The following is an 18,965-nucleotide window of genomic DNA, read 5'->3' as shown; positions in this document are numbered from 1 at the left end:
TTACAGCCACCGAGGCACCGTTTTACACTTTTCTTGGGCGAAAATAATTTTCCTTCAGCCTAAATCACTGTGACATACAAAGAACTCGTGAGTCGTTCACATTTTTATTCGTCTTTATTAAGACTCACCCACGAGGCCCCTTTTTTTAAATATTCAACACATTCTCCTTGCCTACCTAACATGGTGTTGTCCTCCGTCTCCTCCTCTGACACCTCATGTCTGGCCTTCTTTCCGCCCCCCCACCCCTTCCCGCTCCCTGGTCTAGAGTCCCGGTGCCCCCGGGCAGCCTCAGTCGAGGGGTCCCTGGAAGATGAGTTTGACGTAGCCCTGCTCGCCCGTCAGCCAGGTGCCGCAGAAGGGGCAGGCGGCATGGAAGGCGTGAGTGCCGTGGGGCAGCGGGATCTGGCTCCAGCCCTGCACTGTCTTTTCCGAGCAAACGTGGCCGCAGGGGCAGAAGGCGTGGGTGGGGGGGCCCGCATCCAGGTACAGGCCCCCCTCGCAGCCCAGCCACAGGGGTACGTACGGCCCCACCCGCCGACACATGGGGCACTCTCTCTCGCTGGTGGCGGCCAGTGAGCCCCCTCCCCCGCCGGCCCCGCCCCCCTTCTCCTTCCGGAAGCCCCAGTTGTGGTAACCGTGCACGTGGCCGCAGTTCATGTAGACCCAGGGCTGCTTCTTGTCCACGATCTCCCGCTGCGCCAGGCTGGGGAAGGCGAGCGTGTTGAAGCCCACGGGACACTGCGGCCGTGCCGCGTTGAGCTCCTGCCGCAGGGACTCGAGCTGCTTCAACGTGGGGGTGCGGCGCAGGCCTGCCGGGGTGCGCCACAGGAGCGTGGCCCCGCACAGGTCTATCAGCGAACCGTCCTGCAGGGTGTTGGACTCGTTTTCCACCTGAGAACAGAGGAGCATCCGCCGGGTGAGGGTCCGAGAGGGAATAAGAGGGTAAAGATGCGGTACGGAGCGTGAGTGCAGGTAAACCGGGTAAGGTGTGAATCTGCAAGATGTTCAACGCTCTATTCGCCCTCTACTCGCAGCGAACACGACAGCGAGTGTGACAGAGCAGCACCGGACGATTAAAAATGGGTAAATACGAAAGAACACGTATCGCGAAACAGCTTTCGAGAGTCTGGAAACTTCCACGTTACCACATCAATCCCAGGGGTGCCAGAAAAACAAGTGCAGTTGCTCTGATCGCCACTGGAGGACTCTATTTCTGTCCTGTGCCACTCATGTGGGCTCATTTCATAATGTTAAATCAAAGTCATGTTTGTGATCAATATCTCCTCCTCCCTCTTTCTGTTTCAGACGAATTATCGACCAACTCCGATATCTGATCCTTAGCAAACCTTGGTGATTCTCTCTGCTTTATCCTCGACATCCAGTTCAGCAGAGGAGCCGGCAGCGCGCTGGTTAAGGGCACCGAGCGAAGGTGGCCGAGTCAAACCCGCTCGCTGCTACAGCTGTCGTACCCTTGAGCACGGAACTTACTTACCCTCATCTGCGTAAACGGGCCAAACAAGGTAAGGAGCTCTGGGTAAAAGCGTCGGCCAAGTGACAAGTAGACGAAGTGACGCTAAGTGTGACAAACTTCAATCTCGTGATTCGTTCCGGAAGTTCCCGTTTCGAACGCTCGCTGTTACGCCAATAGAGAATATTCTGGCATTCGGCCCCTTCCGGCGACAGTCAAGCAGCTGAGCGCAGTTTCCGGGTGGAACGTTTACCGATTGACAAAAAGCAACAAACAGAAGCTACGCGAACAGCGCAACGTGCACTCCGCTCCCTCAACTACACTTGCGTGAAATGTTCTCCGAGGAAAACTCCGGAAGCTCCTGTGGCTCCACGGTAATGACGAACGCGGTAGCTTGTCGTGCCTCGCCCTCGCCACCGTTCCTCGCTCACCAGCTTCCCCCTCTGTTGGGCCGAGCGCGTTTCCCTCAGGGCGTAGACGTTCCCGCACACGGATATCTCCCTCCAGACCCCCGGCGCTGGCTCGGCCACAAACTCCCCGGCCGGGTGCATGACCAGCACCCCGTTCGTGGTCAGTCCGTCCATCAAGCCGTCCGACGTCCTCCACTTGGCAGCCCTCTCCTGAAGGAGCACCCACAGACAGGAGAAACAAAGGAAGGAGATGAGCTCAACGCACCAGCCCTCCGCGTGCGTGAACGGCCGAAGGGCCCGGAGAACTTTACACACTCGCGACGGAAATGCACGGAACGCCGGCGTTCTGCTCGTGGGCCTCGTCACACCAAGAGGCCACTGCTGCAGACCTGCGGTTCACTTTGCGACGATGAACCAGGCTCTCCTCGCTGTCTCCTGGCAGATGTTGTTTGGCCGCCAAGTCCCACCCTGCGCTCACGGTGCCTTGGACTCTTCCAGCCAACACAGCATCGGCGGAGCTCGGAAAGTAGTCCGGTGCAGCAGGACGAGGCGCGCGGAGCGGCCCGCTTTCGCCCCGACGCGAAGCGTTCTCAGGTCGGCCGCAGCAGCGCATTTCACCCAAACGAGATTTCCGTCACACTTCCGCCGGCGCGCGGATTTCGTCTCGGCATGCCACGCACTTTCGGATGGTGGCAGCGCGCTGGAGACCGAGGCCCGGAGCGCAGCGAGTCGAGGCGGGAAGCCGACACAAGAGCCTTTGCTCGTCGGTGCTGTGCAGAGGGGGCCGTGTCGCCACGCTCACGTTAGGTCCAACTGGGTGCGTGAATCGACAGTGCGAAGGAACGGCCCCACACCCCCGACACGGTCACCCTACTCACCCCCAGAAAGATGTTGTTGGAGGAGTCGAAGCCTGCCGCGTAGATGCGCGTCGTGTAGGGGGGGCTGCGCTCGCATATGATGCGACAGGCGTAGCGGGATATGGTGCTCTGCGCCGACTGGCCGCCCTCCCCCGCAGCCCCCTGCCCGCTGGGCGTTGTGTCCGTCACCACGAAGTCGATCATGCTTTCGGTGGAGCGTCCGATCTGGGGAGGGAGGGGAACGCCGCACACTCGGAGCCATGAATCATAACTGGGACAATAAGGGCCATCGCGTGCGCCCTGTTCAGACCCTTCTGTTTCGACCCAAGGCCGTTCGGGTTTGCTACACGTTTTCCACAGAAGGGGTTCGGGTGTCCGCGTCCCCGGCGTAGCGGAGATAGACTGCGCGGTCCTCACCTGGAACATGTCTGTGGTGGGGTCGTGCGTGTACTCCACAATGACGGAATGACTTCGGGACAGGGTGTACGAGATGCTGTGCTGGCTTTTGTTGCTCAGAGCCTGCAAAAGAGTTTGCGTAAGTCGAGCGACGTAAAAGAACACGCTTTTCGATGGGGCACAGCGGAAGAGAACCAGTCAGGACTTGACTAAATGTGGCTGCTTACCTTTGACACCAGGGGGGTAGAGATGTTGTGTATAATGTCAGGTTTGACTCCATTGGCTTTGGGCCTTTTGTAAAGTGCCAGGCGACTTCTCCTGCGACCCTTGTCTCCATTGGCCAAGGAGCCATTGTACCTGAAGGCCAGAGAGACACCCATTCCATTCATTGTTCTGATAACGTGCTCTTACCGCTGTCCACCGCACGCCTTGGACATGTCTTTCACTTAAACGCAAAAGCCGTCAGAACGTCGAATGGGAGGGTTTATGCCTTCTGCATTTTTCCCCAGTAAGAGCAAATACTTGCAAATTTCATAACCTGAGGCGCGGACACAACCTGTCGATACCGTCCACTTCTCGTGCCCATCAAATCTTTCTTCTTGGATCAACCGAGTTGCGGTCGTAAGACGCAACTGAACGTAAATTTCTTAACTGAAGAGCTGCTCACAAAGACCCAGAGCACTGAATCCCATGGCAGTCCGGTCCAGCCGGAGGTAACTTACCCCAAAACGATGAGCTCCCCATACTTCACCTGCTCCTTGTCCCCCTGGTAGAAGCTGTCATGGGGCTGGGAGCCAGAGCCCAGCGGGGGAGAGGGCTGGCTCTTGTTGCAGGATGGACGGAGCTCCAGGGATGGAGGGGGGTACAGGGCCTCAGAGCTGCCCTCCAGCACCATGCCCACCGGCCACAACACAGACAGGCAACTGGAAGCGAGACCCCCAGTCAGTACTTTGAGCGAGGGGACATTCGACAGCATAAATGTACTCTGAGCACTAAAGCAGGGGCTGCCAAACTGTGGACCACCGAGGGTTTTTGGTGTCCAGAGGCAGCAGCAGTACACAGTTTTACAACATGATCCAAAAAATTGCCAGTTTTTTACTTGGTTGCCACTGTCAATACAACTGTACTGGTTCGCAGGGCAAGAGGGGACACACTCTGCTTTCCTGCTTCACTGTCTCTTTCTTTTAGGCTGGCATGGAGAAAGGGATCTGGACTGTGGGCACGGTCTCGAAAATCTCAGCTCGGCGTTTGTCTGTGGTAACCAAGACAGGTCGCCGGGTGCGTACGTTTGGGTCTCCCTGTGGGTATATGGTGGGTGCAGGTATGAGTTTTCAAGATCAACCTATCGCCAGAACAACTGAAAAAAAAATCACATTCATGAACAATTATGCAATAGCAATAACTCACTTGTGATCCATTTACATTTAATCATTTATGTGACAATTTTCTCCAGAGCAACTTACAGTGTTAAGTTACTTAGAATTTTTTTTTACCCATTTATACAGCTGGGTAATTTTACAGAAGCAATTCAGGTTAAGTACTTTACTCAAAGGTGGAGCTGGGACAGCTGGAGGTGGGATCTGAACCTGTAATCTTTGGGTCCAAAGCACTGCGCAACCAGAAAAGGGTAAGAAAATACGAAAGCTCATATCTGGGTTAATTTTCTCAGACCACTAGACTGTGTGTTATGTCAGTGTGTCCCATGATAAACGTCAAATGATCATCTTTGAAATTAGAGGACCACGGTGAGCAGAAACATGGGACGTTGAAGAGCCAGTCTTGGCTTCTGAGAGAAGTGGGAACGAGCTGAAAAAGGCTATGCTGTCAGAAAGCACCGCAATCGGGTACTAATAAAACACGAATACTATGAGCCGAGACAGTAAACTGTACGACCTTTTTAGGTTCAGTTTAACTTGAGAAATGACTGATTTTATGTGCATTGCGATTGAACTTGTCCTTTCATCCATCCAATACCAGCAGCAGCTTGTCCTGTGCAGGGTTGTAGTGGCCTGGAGACTGTTCTCTAGCCACTGGCTTTGAAGCAGCCCACATCTTGGACTGTGGGAGGAAACCAGAGCACCCGCAGGAAACTCACATGAACATGGTGAGAACATGCAAACTGCCCACAGACTGAGTGGGCAGTGAACCCATGTCCAGGTGTCATGAGACAACAGCACTATCTATGTTCAAAGAGGATGCTCGAAACAAAAGAAAAAACTGCAGTTTATGTTGGACTGAAGGAGTCACATCTGCTCATTACCTCCACTTTAATTCACATAAATCCATTACTTATTAATGCAAGTCATCCAGTAAATATGTTCGCACAAGTCGCTGCATCTTGAAGGAGAAAATTCTCTATGAAGACAATTTCATCAACATGAGAAATATTAACAACAGGTCATCAGTGTAAAGGAAATGAATACAGTACTTCAGGATTTCACCACAATAATGTCATGAGTTAAATGTGTCCGAAGGTTTATTGACAAAGGAAACGCATTCAAAGAGTGCAAAATATTTTGCTTCAAAATAACATTTCTAGTTACCCTTGACTTTGTACTCTTGCCATATATGTCTTCTGATGGAAAACATTTTCAGCCCTTTTATTTTTATTGTTGCACAGTTTTAAAATATATTAGCTGAGCTAAGAGCATGATTTGCATAGCTGATCATTTTTACTACGGTAATTTCCGTCCAGGGCAAATGAAAGCAATATTCCATGAAGAAAGAAGAGGTCGGTGACAGAACATGGTGAGGTGGTGCCGGGGGGGTAACATGGGTGGGTAAATGGATAGGAGGAGCCAAAAATAGAGAAGGCATGGCAATGCAGGAGCCTCGAGAAAGAGCAGGAGGGAGAACAAAAAAGGGGGAGGAGTAAAGAGGAACAAAGGAAGATGGTTGGAAGGAGGAGAAAGAAGGAGTGTGAGACTGATGCTGGGAAAAAAGAGAAAGGAACTAAAAATGAGGATGACAAAGAGACAGGGGCACAAAGTGACCACCAAGGATAGGGCCTGTGACTCAGTGTAAGGAGACTCTGTGTGTGTGCGTGTGTGTGTGTGTGTGTGCGCGCGCGTGTGCGTGTGTGTGTGCGTGTGTGTCCGCGCACGCACGCGCTTGCCCTTGGCAGGGTGATGGATCGCTTATTCTCCACCAGACTCATTCTAATCAACCCACTGCCACAAATCTGGGGAAAACGGAGGAGGGTGGAGGCGATGGAGGAAGGGATGTAACGACAATATGAACATGTAGGTAGGAAGGATAGAGCTTTTAGAAGAGTTACATATTGCCATGCAGTTGTTAACACTTCTATTTTTAATCATCCTGTTTATTTAATGTCGTTGCTTCTCATTGCAGCACAAAGAATCACAAAGGCAAAAATAGAGAGAAAGCCAGTGAAATTCTGGCTTTTTTGCCACACAATGACAATGCTCTGAATACACACCCACACACAAAAGCAGAGACAGTCTCAAGAATGAATCCTCAAAAAGATACGTGACTCTGCAATCCCCCTCTCTCTTTTCTCCACTTTTTCATTTTGCAAGCAGAGTGAAAGAGCCTAAGAGGAGCTCTGATGTTGCCAAAGAACATTCCCTGACCAGCCCTTTAAAAATCAGAATGAATGACCGTCACGTGTCAAACCGCAAGAAATACCGAGCAGGCAAAAATAAACACAATCAGCACTATTTCCATGCCACATAGGAACAAACACTATTGTTGAGACACACATTTTTCACTGGATTTGCACAAATCATTGGAATAGCCATGCATTTAATAACACGTCTTTCTATGTCACAGCTGCAATGCAAGAGCCGACCGGTTCCTAGCCTCGCACCTTAGTGCACAACCGTAGAACACGGAGAGGGACGGGACGCAAATGAAAGAAGAAACGATGGACCAGCCCGACGTGTGGTAACTAGCAGGCGCAGTTAGAGTCTAGAGTGTAGCACAAAGGGAGAAAACTCTCCGAAAGGAGACACGGAAAAGCAGTGAGAGGAGGCAACGTGAAGCTAGAACTAGAGATGTGTGAAGGTCGTGCACATGGAGACGTTGGAGGAGGAGGCCTGGCCCTTTGAACAACAGATGGCTTGGCACTCGAACGGATGAAGACGAGTCCAAGAGTGAGCGAAGACTCATAGGCTGCCGTCTACACAGGCCTCTGAATGAGGCCCATTTGCTAACAACCTCCACCTGTCATCTCTCTTGTGCGTCGTGGTTTACCGTGGCCGTGCCGAGATGCGGCAGTGCTGCTACGCCCTGCTTTCTGGGAAAGCATGCGTCTTTCACTTATGAGGACAGCTGGCACCATCAGTCTGACCTGTAGTGCCAAGTCAAATCCAGACATAGTGGGAAATCACAGTAGAACCTGTGTAAACAGCAGGAACGGACACAAAAACAGATTGATGTGAAAGCTGAGCTCATGAATTGGACAATTATGGCTATGCAGTCAAAATGATCAAAATCCAGAGAGTCAGAATGAATAAAATGTATGTTTAAATTGTTAGTATAAAAGCTGATATGTTAGAAAAATTGTCCAAAACCTGGGAAGGGAAACGCTACAGAACTAGAAATCAAAGCAAAGAAGGTTGCAAATGCTAAGAACATGAGATCAAAAGCGACCTTCAACACTGAACACCTAGGAAGTGTCCTCTTGGCAATAACTAACAGCAGGTGTATGATCCACTCCGGATACTACATAGCCGAGGCAGCGCTGCCGTCTAGAAGATAGCAATGGGCACGAGAATAGTTCCTGTATTGGTGTCAGAAGTGGGATAAGTAGGCCAGCATTTTTAGCCATAAGTCAGCATCATAAAATCTTGATATGTCCTCTGTTAATTAAATAACTGTGTGTATTACACATAACTTTAATGGGCTAAAACACACATACACACACACACACACACACACACACACACACACACACACACGCACGCACATTTTCAGAACCGCTTGTCCCATACAGGGTCACGGGGAACCGGAGCCTACCCGGTAACACAGGGCGTAAGGCCGGAGGGGGAGGGGACACACCCAGGACGGGACGCCGGTCCGTCGCAAGGCACCCCAAGTGGGACTCGAACCCCAGACCCACCGCGCTACCGCGTAATGGGCTAATACTTATTTTATAATTGAGTAAAATGAAACTGAAACGGAAATCATTAGAATCACACAGACTGATAAGACAAAAATGACTTCGACAAGAATGAGCAACTACAGCAAATGACGTCTATTTTTTCTTTTCTGAAATTCTCAATAGGTGGGATTTTATTTTTTACTGCGGCTGCTGTCCGCTGATCACAAGTGTTGTTTAGGAGAGCACCAGGTACTTGGATAAATATCTGTAGGTATTAATTTGCATATCTCACAGTCTTCTACACAATGGCTACAGTTGCATTTGCTCTCTACTGTAGCATTTATAGCAGGTAAATACGACTGCATGCAGTAACAATAAATCTTTGCATGCATTACTTAACGGTCCAAGTGAAATATATGTGGGCCTCAATTTGTTAAGGAGCACTCAGTGTGCACGAATACATTATGTCGTGACAAAAAGGTACCTGCATGGGAACATTACGGATGACAAAGTAACTTCTAACACAAGTAAAAGTGAAAAATGACAGACTGCCATCTATTTAAAAAAAAAAAAATACAGTGTACAATTAAGAAATGTTGAAAATTACAAAATATCATGAGAGCTCTAAAGATGCTGGGAAAGTGCTACAATTATATCATAAAAAGTAATTATGGCTGCGCAAGTACAAATACTGTGGTTTTAAGTTGCTAAAACTGTACTGAAAGCTGGAGACAAAACATCTGATGATTCTTCTCTTCTGAAAAATGATGGTGTACAGTGTCATTCTGATTGATATTTTGAATTGTCAACAACCTGTGCGATGAAATAATCATCATATTTTCAGATGCTGCAATTACATAGTGGTAAGCATAAAAATTCCATGTACCTTGACAGCCTTTTACAAATCCAGTCAGTTTCTTTACTCCATTAACTTCAAGACACGATGATAAGATCACTTGATGAGAGGTATTTTGTCCTGTGTTTTCAATGTAAATTTACTTGACCCATCACTACTACACACATTTAATTTATTAATGACATTCCATTTTCCACAGAAACCATGAGTCACTGACTTGAAGCTAAATACGTAGTAAAATATGCAGGCTAGTAAATGAATACATGACACGAGTTCTCTATTAATTCATATATATAGCCAAAGTGAAATAAAAACAGTAAAATTTTGTCCAAAGGAACATGAATACAGTAACAAACCATAGAACCATAGAAAGAAGCTCTTCCAGCTTCGCAACACGGCGATTCCTGCTCTACCTTCCCTGCCTGGAGCCCCGAATCTTCTTTGTCACCCATCAAAAGACTTGGTGCAACCAAATCAATACAATGAAGTGACCAGCAATCAAAGACAACAAGGCTACAGCAAGAAACCGATGACCTTCTTGCATCTGCCTCAAGTAGAGACATTTCTCTCTACGGCCTCCGGCGGAAGCACCACGAAGCCACCGGCACGGATTGCTGTGGAAGGAGCAAACTAAAGCTACAAAGTAATGTGTTCCGGTCCATATGCAAGGGGCATTCGAGGGGAATTCGAGGGGCACTGAGAAAAAACAGACAATGGTTGGTAAGCAGAGCTCTTATGACGCAAACAAGCGAAGTGAACTGCAGAGTGCTCCGACTCAACTGTGCGATCTGCTGCTCGAGCACCAAACGCTGGATGAGTCAACGTTCGACGTGGCACTGACGCCGGGCCCAGGGCAAACGTCCGAAGCCGAGGCGGCAGACAAACGCGAAGGTAAACTTCGCTCGATTTTCAGGAGAAAGGCAGGAAAATGCAAGAAATGAAACTTCCGGTGTGCATTGCGACAGTGGATGTTTTTGGCAACTGTTGCTAAGCAACTTCCGTCTTCTGAGATGCATTTAGCAGCACTCGGTGTTAGCTGTTCTAAGCGGAGCTCTGCTGGCGCTAAGAAACGGGGCGACGGCGTGCGTTCGACCCCCCGGGCCACACGTACACACGGCCTGCCTCTATCAGTCATCCGACAGCTCCCTTTCCAGCGTTACGAAAGCGCCGCCGCCCGAAACGGCTCGGTCCCTCGTGCCTCTCCGTGCTTCACCCGCAGGCCGTAAGGGCGTCTCGGAAATACGCGGCGACCGGCGTAAGGCTTCCTCGTCGCAACAATAATAAACTTGCAAGTGCAGTAGAAACTTGTGGCGAAGCAGCACGGCTGAACCGTTTCAGAGGCGCTGCGGAACTCAATTTTCAGGCGCGCTTTTTTACTGCAGCGTGCGCTGCTCAAGAAGCTGAGGCACAGCCGTCTTGGCTGCTGTCAAGCACATTGCGCCGGAGCGTCAGCACTAGGGAACTGTATAGCGCATGCTGACACGGAGCTTGGTGTTCCTCACACGGGAAGCGGGCTGTTCGTCGAAAACGGGGGTTCGGGCACGTCCGAAATGGGCTTCGCGAAGACGGTGCCCCACCAGCTCCTTGAAGAAACGCCACGTTTTACGGCTCCTGCAAACCGGAGGCCGAGCAGAGCCACCAAGAACGACTGCAGCCCATCCGGAGCTTTCCGCTTTCGTGTCGGCACCAGCTACCGCCACATCGCGCCTCTCGTCCCTTTTTGCCATTTAGCCAACATTCCGGAGACGCTGCACATGCAGAGCGGCACTGGCCCAGGACACGCAAGCCATGGCAACTGCTTGCGTTTCGTGGCTTTTGCACTTCACTACTTATGTGCATTTGCAGCCACTGACAGTGAGTCTGCTGTGCTTTCCTTTGCCTGCCTAGAGCATCTCACTTGTTCAATATACTCACTATACCACGAACAATATCCACAGCGCTGGGGAACCAAAAAGGAGAAGAGCTAAAGGCTGAGATGATCCCATCCGCTCTCAAAGACCGAGAGGTTAAGGAAACGCGGTGTCCGCAGTGATGGGTAGCACAGGAAGGCTTGCTGCAGAGCTCAGCCTTGATAATGTCGTTTTACAGCATGTCGGCTCCTCTCGACGAGAATTCGAGTGCCGTGGTTTACGTAGGCAGAGCTCGCCATGACACACGTCCCATTCGCCATCCTCGAGCTGATGGTTTCTTCCCACTGATCGTTCTCCACATGCACAGTACTGACGTGAGCGAACCATGAGGGTAAGAACTGTTTTGCATGAACCTCGCTGCTTGTGATGAACACGCAGCCTTTGCAGACTGCCTATATTTACATGCTCTCTCTAGAATGGCGTTTTAAGAGCTCATGCACCTGCACTTGAAGGATCGCACCAAGGGAGACGTCATGAGAGGACCTGAAGGTCAGAAAACTTGTGCACTTGCCCTTTGGAATGACCTTTGCGCCCTTTTCGAGCAAGAACCCACCGTCCTCAGCAACCCACGCCGTACTCCCCACCCGACCCTCCGGCGGTCTTGCCCACCGTGAGGGTGACTCTGGCCCCCGCTGAAATCGTGCCTCATCCACCTTCTCGTCTGGGGAATCGGTCAATTACCAGGGATGTGCTTTGTGGGCAGTTAGATCCTCGGTAAACAAAGCTCTAAAAATAACCGCTGCAGTTCCGCCGATTGCCGAACGCGGCCGTTGAGCCGGTCAAATGTGCTTCTCCGAACCCTTCGGCTCCTCCAATATCGCTTACAACGCAGATCATCTATTTCTCTGTTAGCCTGCGCTCTTCGATCCCTCCAGCAACTTCTCCTTGTTGTACCTTCTATTTATAACTATGTATATTTATATGGGGCGTCCTGAAATGTGTGTATTTATGTGCTCCTCTACTTATGCAATGCTTGTCTGTACATTTTCATCCATGCTTTCGCAGATCAGGTTCTTAGCAGTTCATGGGAACATTATTTACTGCCCACTCATTGCTACTGATGAGTGAAATGGTGACTTTACCACAACAAATGAAGCACAGCTTTGCTCGTGAAGGGACATTGTACGTTGCCTTTGAAAACATGAGAGAATCACACAACTTGCCATTTCAAGCGTACGGTCCAGGCACATCTTGAGAAGTTAGAAGGTAACCAAACACTTACTTCGGCAAAGAAATAATCTCAGCGTCAGTCTTAAAACAAGATAAACGTCACCCTGCCACCTCGCAGTTCCGTGTACCACCTTCCCCCATAACGAGAGTCAGTCCCCCAGCTTTTCTCAAGTCCGACGTCCCAACCCTCTGCTCCACCCATCTGCCGGTCCAGGATCCGCTCCTCTCGCGTACCTGCTCTCTCCCCACCGACGCGACCATGATTTCACTGCTTCGCTGAGCTCCCACGGCACTGCTGCCCACCCGCCCTCTTCCCACCCGACCTGCTCCCGCGCTCCTCCGCGAGGAGCTTTTGGCAGCCCACCTCCATTACGAAACTCCAGTACTGGCACGTCACACCCTCGACCACGATGACCCAGTGTCCCAGCCCACGCTCGCCACCCCGCTGCTGCCTGGCAAGCGTCTGCCCCCCCAGCCCCCCGCCCCACGCTGCTCAAGCTCGCTAATTCTTTTCTGGAGCCCTTCCGTGCCGCAACGTGCTGCTGCGTAGCACCGAGTTCCTCTCATGCTCCAGTTGTCTTAAGAAGATTCACTTCCTCAGGCCATATGCACATCCCTCTACCTGCGTGCCGCCTCACGAAATATTATTCTTTACGTTGTTGCTAGAAATTTCCATAAGCACCTGAGTGTTTCCTTCCAGGTCAAAACTCATCCATGGGAAAGAAATGGACATTCACCTATTTGACTGTTTATTTAAAGGGGGGGAAACACACTTCTACCTTTGAAAAAACAAATTCTGTTTTTCGCAAGACATTTAGTTTGTTCTCTGCCTCGAGCAGAAAGAGCGCAGCTATTCAGATGCGTTCACATAAGTGTTTCCACGGGTTTATTCCGAGTCGTTCTCAACACTGATGCAAAATTTACTTTTTGAATATCTAAGTTGTCTGTCTTCTCATCAGTTTCTCCCTTTTCATTGGCTACATCCTTTAATAATACCGTAAAAATAACATTTTGACAGCACTGCCTCTCCGCGGTAAAAATGTTAAAGAGGCATATTGATAAGGATTTGAACTCGTACGTACGAATGCCACGTTCACGTCTGACTGATCTCACGTGCCTCCGACACGCCGTTCTTTACTGCCCCTCTGCGCCTGAGCTCCGCTCCACTTCTGCTCAGCAGGTGACAACATGAGTCCCCAAGGAGGACTGACTCCACCAACCCTGCCTCTACCACTGGAGCACACGTGACATTCTATTACGATAAGCTGTCTAGAAGAGAACTCCTGTTTTCTCTCCCCAGACCCCAGGCCTTGAGCAAGTGCCGCCTTCCAGCGGAAATAGAGGAAAACAAAAAACTGGTACGTTTCTCACACCAGAAGCAGGATTAGATCCCACCTGTTTTGAAACAGGTCTGGGGGAGGATTTCATTTCACCACAAGTAGGCAAGATATGTAGCTAACTTCTTTACATTCTAAACATAGCCCGACATGCGCGTAATTCCGTCCGAAAACTTTTCTGAACTTGTTCTTGTAGAAATAGAGTAGGACTGTTACCAGTCCACCCACCTCCTGCTTCCCACGTCTGACCTCAGGCCTTGACATGGCGCTACCTGCAGGAGCGCTGATCACTCAGCGCCACCTGGATAGTCCGTGAGCCCAGTCTCTGGCACCGACCTCGGCCTTTACCGACTCTGTTCGCTACCAACCTGCTCCTTCCCTCCTTCCTTCTCCTGGCTTACCGCACCGTTCGGCACGTTCAGTCTTGGCCGATGGAATGAATCAAACCAACAAGGTCAACATTTTACTGTACATTTGTAACAAGTGGGCTTGGCAGCACTTACCACTAGGACCTCTCTGAACTGGGCCAACCGTTTCTCCGTGCTAATGCATGAAGTATCGTCACAACTGCGTTATACAGTATTTGTCTTCGGCAAATTGCTGCTAATGGAGCCTTCGGTAGGGTCCACATAAATTAGACTGATTGCGACACTAAAGGAATTTTCATTTCTATTCCTTTTTTATTCTTCTTTTCTTTTTTATTTAGAACTTAAAGGGCCCTGTTGTACTCATAACGCTCCACAGCTGAGTAGAAATAGCAGGAGTTATTCACAATCATACGAATAGTTTTGTGCGTAGATGATTTAAAATGCCCTTTTCTAAATACCTTCTAGATGGGTTAGAGCGAAGAACCTTTTAGACAGAACAGAAGAAACACCCATGTGCACCGTTCTATATTTCAGCACGAGTCCGACCAACAGCGAACACACTGCAAAGGACCGGGAAGCCATTTATTTAGAAAGGAGGACCGCACACGGCCACCACCCCCTGCACCTTGCACCCACTCCAGCCCACTCTCTCGCCTCGCCTCGCCTCACCTCACCTCCCAGCGCAGCCACTTGATTAATGTCACTGTCTCTGGGCTCTCTGCCTAACAGATAAAGTAAAAACCTTGATGACGTGACAACTTCTAATACCACGTTATTTACACCTGCTTCGTTACGGCCATACTTTATCGAGACGCTTCTGAACGCTCAAAGGCAACTTAAGTTGATCATTTAAGTAGGCTGTGTGCCTGTAAGTATGACTCTAAGCGTTTTACACTAATACTGCATTGTAAACGTTATTTAAGTATAATTATATAAGTATAAGTAATATAAGTAAAGTGCGGAGGTTCTCGGTTCTGGCTCCTTTGTGGTGGAACGACCTCCCCCTGTCACTCAGAACTGCTGAATCTCTGTCTACATTCAAGAAGGGTCTGAAAACTCACCTTTTCCAGACTCACTTCGCCCAAGATCTCTCCAGCTCATGTATGGTGTAAATGTTCATGCACCGTAACTTCATGAGCATCCCCAGGTAAGCCTTTACACAGTTGCTACTCCACCAGCATTGGAGGTAAATATTTGTGTACCTTACTGAAAAAAAATGTGAAGGAAGGTTATTGGGATTCATCTATCCTGCCTTTAATGCACCTACTCGAGTGATGAACATCGGTGCATCAAGTGGAAAGCAGCAAACTAGGTTTACTTAAGAATCACACATGTCTGCAGCTATAGCTCTTTTCTCTCTTAATGTAATGAACATTGTATTTTCGCTGAGAGATGTACGTCGCTTTGAAGAAGTGTCTGATAAATGAATAAATGTAATGTAAATGTATTTAACACTGGTAGAACATTATTAAAGTAATATTATTATTGCTAGCAATAATAATAACAACAATGAATAAGGTCTCATGATAAATGGATTCTAAAATGAGGAAATAAAATATCAGATGGTGCACTGATGATAATGATGATGATGATGACGACGATGGTGTCCGAAGTGTCATTTCGGACCCAAAAGACTGAGCGGTCCGCCGCGCTCTCGCGCCCCGCGTCTCGAGCCCCGGCCGCTCCTCCTCCCCGCCGGCGTTGCGCCATCCGCGGACGGATTGCACCGGATTGCGTCTCCCTCCGTCGCACAGTCGCTCAGCCGCGCGCTCGAACCGCTTCTCCTCGGCTCGGCCGCGCGCCACTCACCGAGCGAGCCGCGGACGGACGGCGGAGCGCATCCGTCGGGCGCGCGCCGAGGGTCGCGAGGCCGCCGCGCTGTCGCGTCCGTCCAAGTTCGTGCGCGAGCGACTCCAGCAAACAAGTGACTCGTGCGACGCGCGTTTTCTCACCGTCGCTACAGTATTCATGATTTCATATAATATGGCAATATGACATTTCGCATGATCAGGACACAATTGATTCCCTTCTCGAGAAACACCAAAGATCGCGACCAATTTGATTTGTTCCGTTCGCCGTTTCCGACTGACAGCGACAGAATTTCTTGTTTCTTCTTATGTTTATCACGAATAGTGAATTTACACAGACACAACAAGTGAAGTGTATAATGTAGACAAAATTTTCTACAAAATGATATATCTGCAGTCTCTGTGATCGTGGGATAGCCTAATGTCAGCATCTTTTTTTGAGCAAGAAATAGAAATACCACTAGCCTAGGGTACCGCACACACACTGGCGACATTATTATTACTAGTGATTAAATGAGCCGTCATCCATCTATTTTTACAGCACCCACACTGCACCGCGACACTAGACTAGTACAGTCATCACAAAAACAAGCGTCATGTCTGTAACGCAGTAACGCCGCGGAATACATACGTACAGCGCGGCGATGCGATCCGATGATGATCATGCCCAGTAATTTAAACCCCACGGACTGTGACTGTGAGGAATAATAAAAACCTACTGAATGATGTTCGCCGATGGAGCTCTGCTTGCTTTGAAGCGCCCTTCCAGCCGCCGGCCGCCGATGCACCAGCCAGGCTCTGCGCTGGTACAGTCAGTCCCCCTAGCGAGGTGATTTTGATTGCGGTATCATAAGAATGAACGGCCTCCGCATTGCCGTTCCGTTGTCATCACTTACACGGGAGGTACCGAGACCGTCCCCCGAAGGCGAGTCCCCCGCCAGGCGCGTGTCGTCACGCCCATCTGTGTGTAAAAGATACCCCTCTATGCCCGCCCCCGTCTGCGTATCATTGGCTGGATCGGTACTCAATTATCCACACCTTACCAATGGCTGGCTTCGGCTCCGCCCCAGCGGTCGTGCATTGGGCCACACCTCCGACTCCCGAACGCGTGTATCGGCGGGGACATAGTAGCGCGTGTTCGGAAGCTGTGCCTAAATATAGACGTTTAGATCGGGGGTTTTATTTTTATTTCTGCTAACATTAGTTTCTTGCGAACTTGTGCTTCTCGCCCACCTTCTCCAAATTATATAAGCACTCAAGCAGCCGAATGTAGACGGCTCAGCCGAAACCAGCAATTTCTAGAGCAAATTCGGGTTTGTGAAACCTGCTGCGAGATGTGTGACTATGAATGTTGTTAATTGAGGACCGACGTTACGGTATTTGGTTTTAGTCAAAAAATCGACGCACACGGTCTGTAAACTATGTGCAGCGAATAGAATGATTAACTGGAATCATTTACTTTTGTGCTTAAAAAGTACTCCATCAGCACTGTTACTACAGTGTATGTTAGAACAGGCTGCAGAAGCATAGGCCTGATGGCCTGGGAATAATTTTAACAAACTTTTACGTACATAAGAATGAGCCGCCGTTGTTTTGTAGTCCGTGACGAAATCAGCGCACGGATTTTCGTAACAATATGGTATTTGATCGAGTATTTGATTCGGGATATAAAACGCGGACGAAGAGCAGGCGAGACGAGCCAACAAGTCGCCATCTACTGGCAACGTGAGGAATTACACGAAAAGTCGGAACGCAAAGCAGACGATAGATAGATAGACAGACTTTATTGATCCCACAAGGGAAATTATGTTACAGCAGCAGAATACAAGTCTGAAAATACTTGCAATATAAAAAATATAAAAACAAGTGGGAAAATACAAGCTAAAAATATGTACAATTATATATACAGTTGGAGGAATAATAAGTATATTAAATAAATCAAAACAGTATAGTGCAAGTAGTGCAGAATGGTAATATAATCATCATGAGTAGTAACAAAATTAACTAACAATAGTGCTGAATAGTTCATCTGTCACACAGAGGTGAGCTGTTGTACAAAGTTATTGCGAACGGTAGGAATGATTTCCTGAACCGTTCTTTACGACAGCGGAGCTGAATGAGTCTATTAGAGAATGAGCTTCGCTGTCTCTGCAGGGTGCTGTGAAGTGGGTGGGATGGAATGTCCATGATGGAGAGCAGTTTGTTCAGTGACCTCCTATTCCTCACTGACTCAAACGTCTCCATGTTCTGTCCAATGATGCTGCCGGCCTTACAGATGAGCTTGTTCACCCTGCCTGCATCTCTGGCATTGATGCTGCTCCCCCAGCAGACCAGCAACAGTAAACGCGCACTTTCGCTAATGTTTCCCTGCAAAGTTGTCACTTGAGTTTTATTAAGACATAACTTTGTTCAGGAGTCAGCAAAGGATCTAAGATTTCTTAATATATTTGCTAAGTAAGAGTATTTCCGTAAATTTCCTTTTTCACACCCCGATGTAGTTCCGCGACAGACTCGAATCCCGCTTCGGTCCACTGACTTCACGATAATCTTTATAGTTGTAACAAAATAACTACAACATACAGATGTGACAGACACAATGAAGTCATTTTTATTCTAAGTAAAAGACCAGATTTGCATCACCAGAGTCATCCAGGTAGATTAAAAAAAACCGAGAAACACACACACACACTTCCAGAACCGCTTGTCCCACACGGGGTCACGGGGAACCGGAGCCTACCCGGCAACACAGGGCGTAAAACCGGAGGGGGAGGGGACACACCCAGGACGGGATGCCAGTCCGCCGCAAGGCACCCCAAGGGGGATTCGAACCCCAGACCCACCGGAGAGCAGGACTGTCGTCCAACCCACTGCGCCACCGCGCCCCCTCACCAAGAAACACCTTTATTTTAAAAAGGGTGGTTTCGACTTCCTTTGTCTGCTACGATAATAAGGGACCCTGATGAAAAGAAGACGTTACGTGTTGCCAGAGCAGAGGTCTGGACAGCTAGACTAGTAGTGCCATTCATTGCCTTTACACCAGCAGCATGGGTTCGAATCTCAATGAAAAAGGTGCCTCTAAGTGAGGAACAGTACTACACCCAAACGGCTCCAGTAACCTCAGCCAGCTGTACAAATAGGGTAAAATACTAGTGTAACTGCCAGTAACTGAACGCTAAGTCACGTGGAAGAGAAGCTTCGGCTCCCCCGTCGCGCGCCGAGGCCACGCGCTGTATTTCCAATTCCAGCCAGGCAGCCTGGAGCCGTCGGAACCGGGCCCCGGCTTTGGTTGCGGGTTCGAATCGCCGTGACTCACGGCGTGA

General features: G+C 49.4%; 1 protein-coding gene across 3 annotated transcripts; it reads right to left on the bottom strand.

Moving 5' to 3' along the window:
• Window positions 1-150: 150 nt before the first annotated feature.
• On the bottom strand, window positions 151-16,585 carry peli3 (pellino E3 ubiquitin protein ligase family member 3). Of its 3 annotated transcripts, none has more exons than XM_029250779.1 (7): window positions 16,542-16,585; window positions 3,854-4,054; window positions 3,359-3,488; window positions 3,153-3,254; window positions 2,757-2,960; window positions 1,900-2,088; window positions 151-891 (listed from the first exon to the last, which is right to left on the bottom strand). In XM_029250779.1, exons 2-7 carry the CDS (start codon window positions 4,024-4,026, stop codon window positions 289-291), a joined length of 1,401 nt encoding a protein of 466 aa, XP_029106612.1. In that variant the 5' UTR covers window positions 4,027-4,054; window positions 16,542-16,585; the 3' UTR covers window positions 151-288. The 3 variants fall into 3 exon arrangements, with proteins under 3 accessions (XP_029106612.1, XP_029106611.1, XP_029106610.1); XM_029250778.1 differs by having other exon boundaries at window positions 16,365-16,575; XM_029250777.1 differs by lacking the exon at window positions 16,542-16,585 and having other exon boundaries at window positions 3,854-4,601.
• Between the last annotated feature and the right edge of the window lie 2,380 nt (window positions 16,586-18,965).

The sequence above is a fragment of the Scleropages formosus genome, chromosome 4 (assembly GCF_900964775.1).
Source record: "Scleropages formosus chromosome 4, fSclFor1.1, whole genome shotgun sequence".
In the NCBI taxonomy this organism is placed as follows: domain Eukaryota; kingdom Metazoa; phylum Chordata; class Actinopteri; order Osteoglossiformes; family Osteoglossidae; genus Scleropages; species Scleropages formosus.
The sequence above is the reverse complement of the archived record's forward strand: the minus strand, read 5'-3'. Positions and strand labels throughout refer to the sequence as shown.

Coding starts and splice junctions, on each gene's coding strand:
- peli3 (XM_029250777.1), bottom strand. CDS start 4,107: ATGCTGTCGAATGTCCCCTCGCTCAAAGTACTGACTGGGGGTCTCGCT. Junction 3,255..3,358: donor CTACCCCCCTGGTGTCAAAG/GTAAGCAGCCAC, acceptor ACTCTTTTGCAG/GCTCTGAGCAACAAAAGCCA. Junction 2,961..3,152: donor CCACCACAGACATGTTCCAG/GTGAGGACCGCG, acceptor CTCCCTCCCCAG/ATCGGACGCTCCACCGAAAG.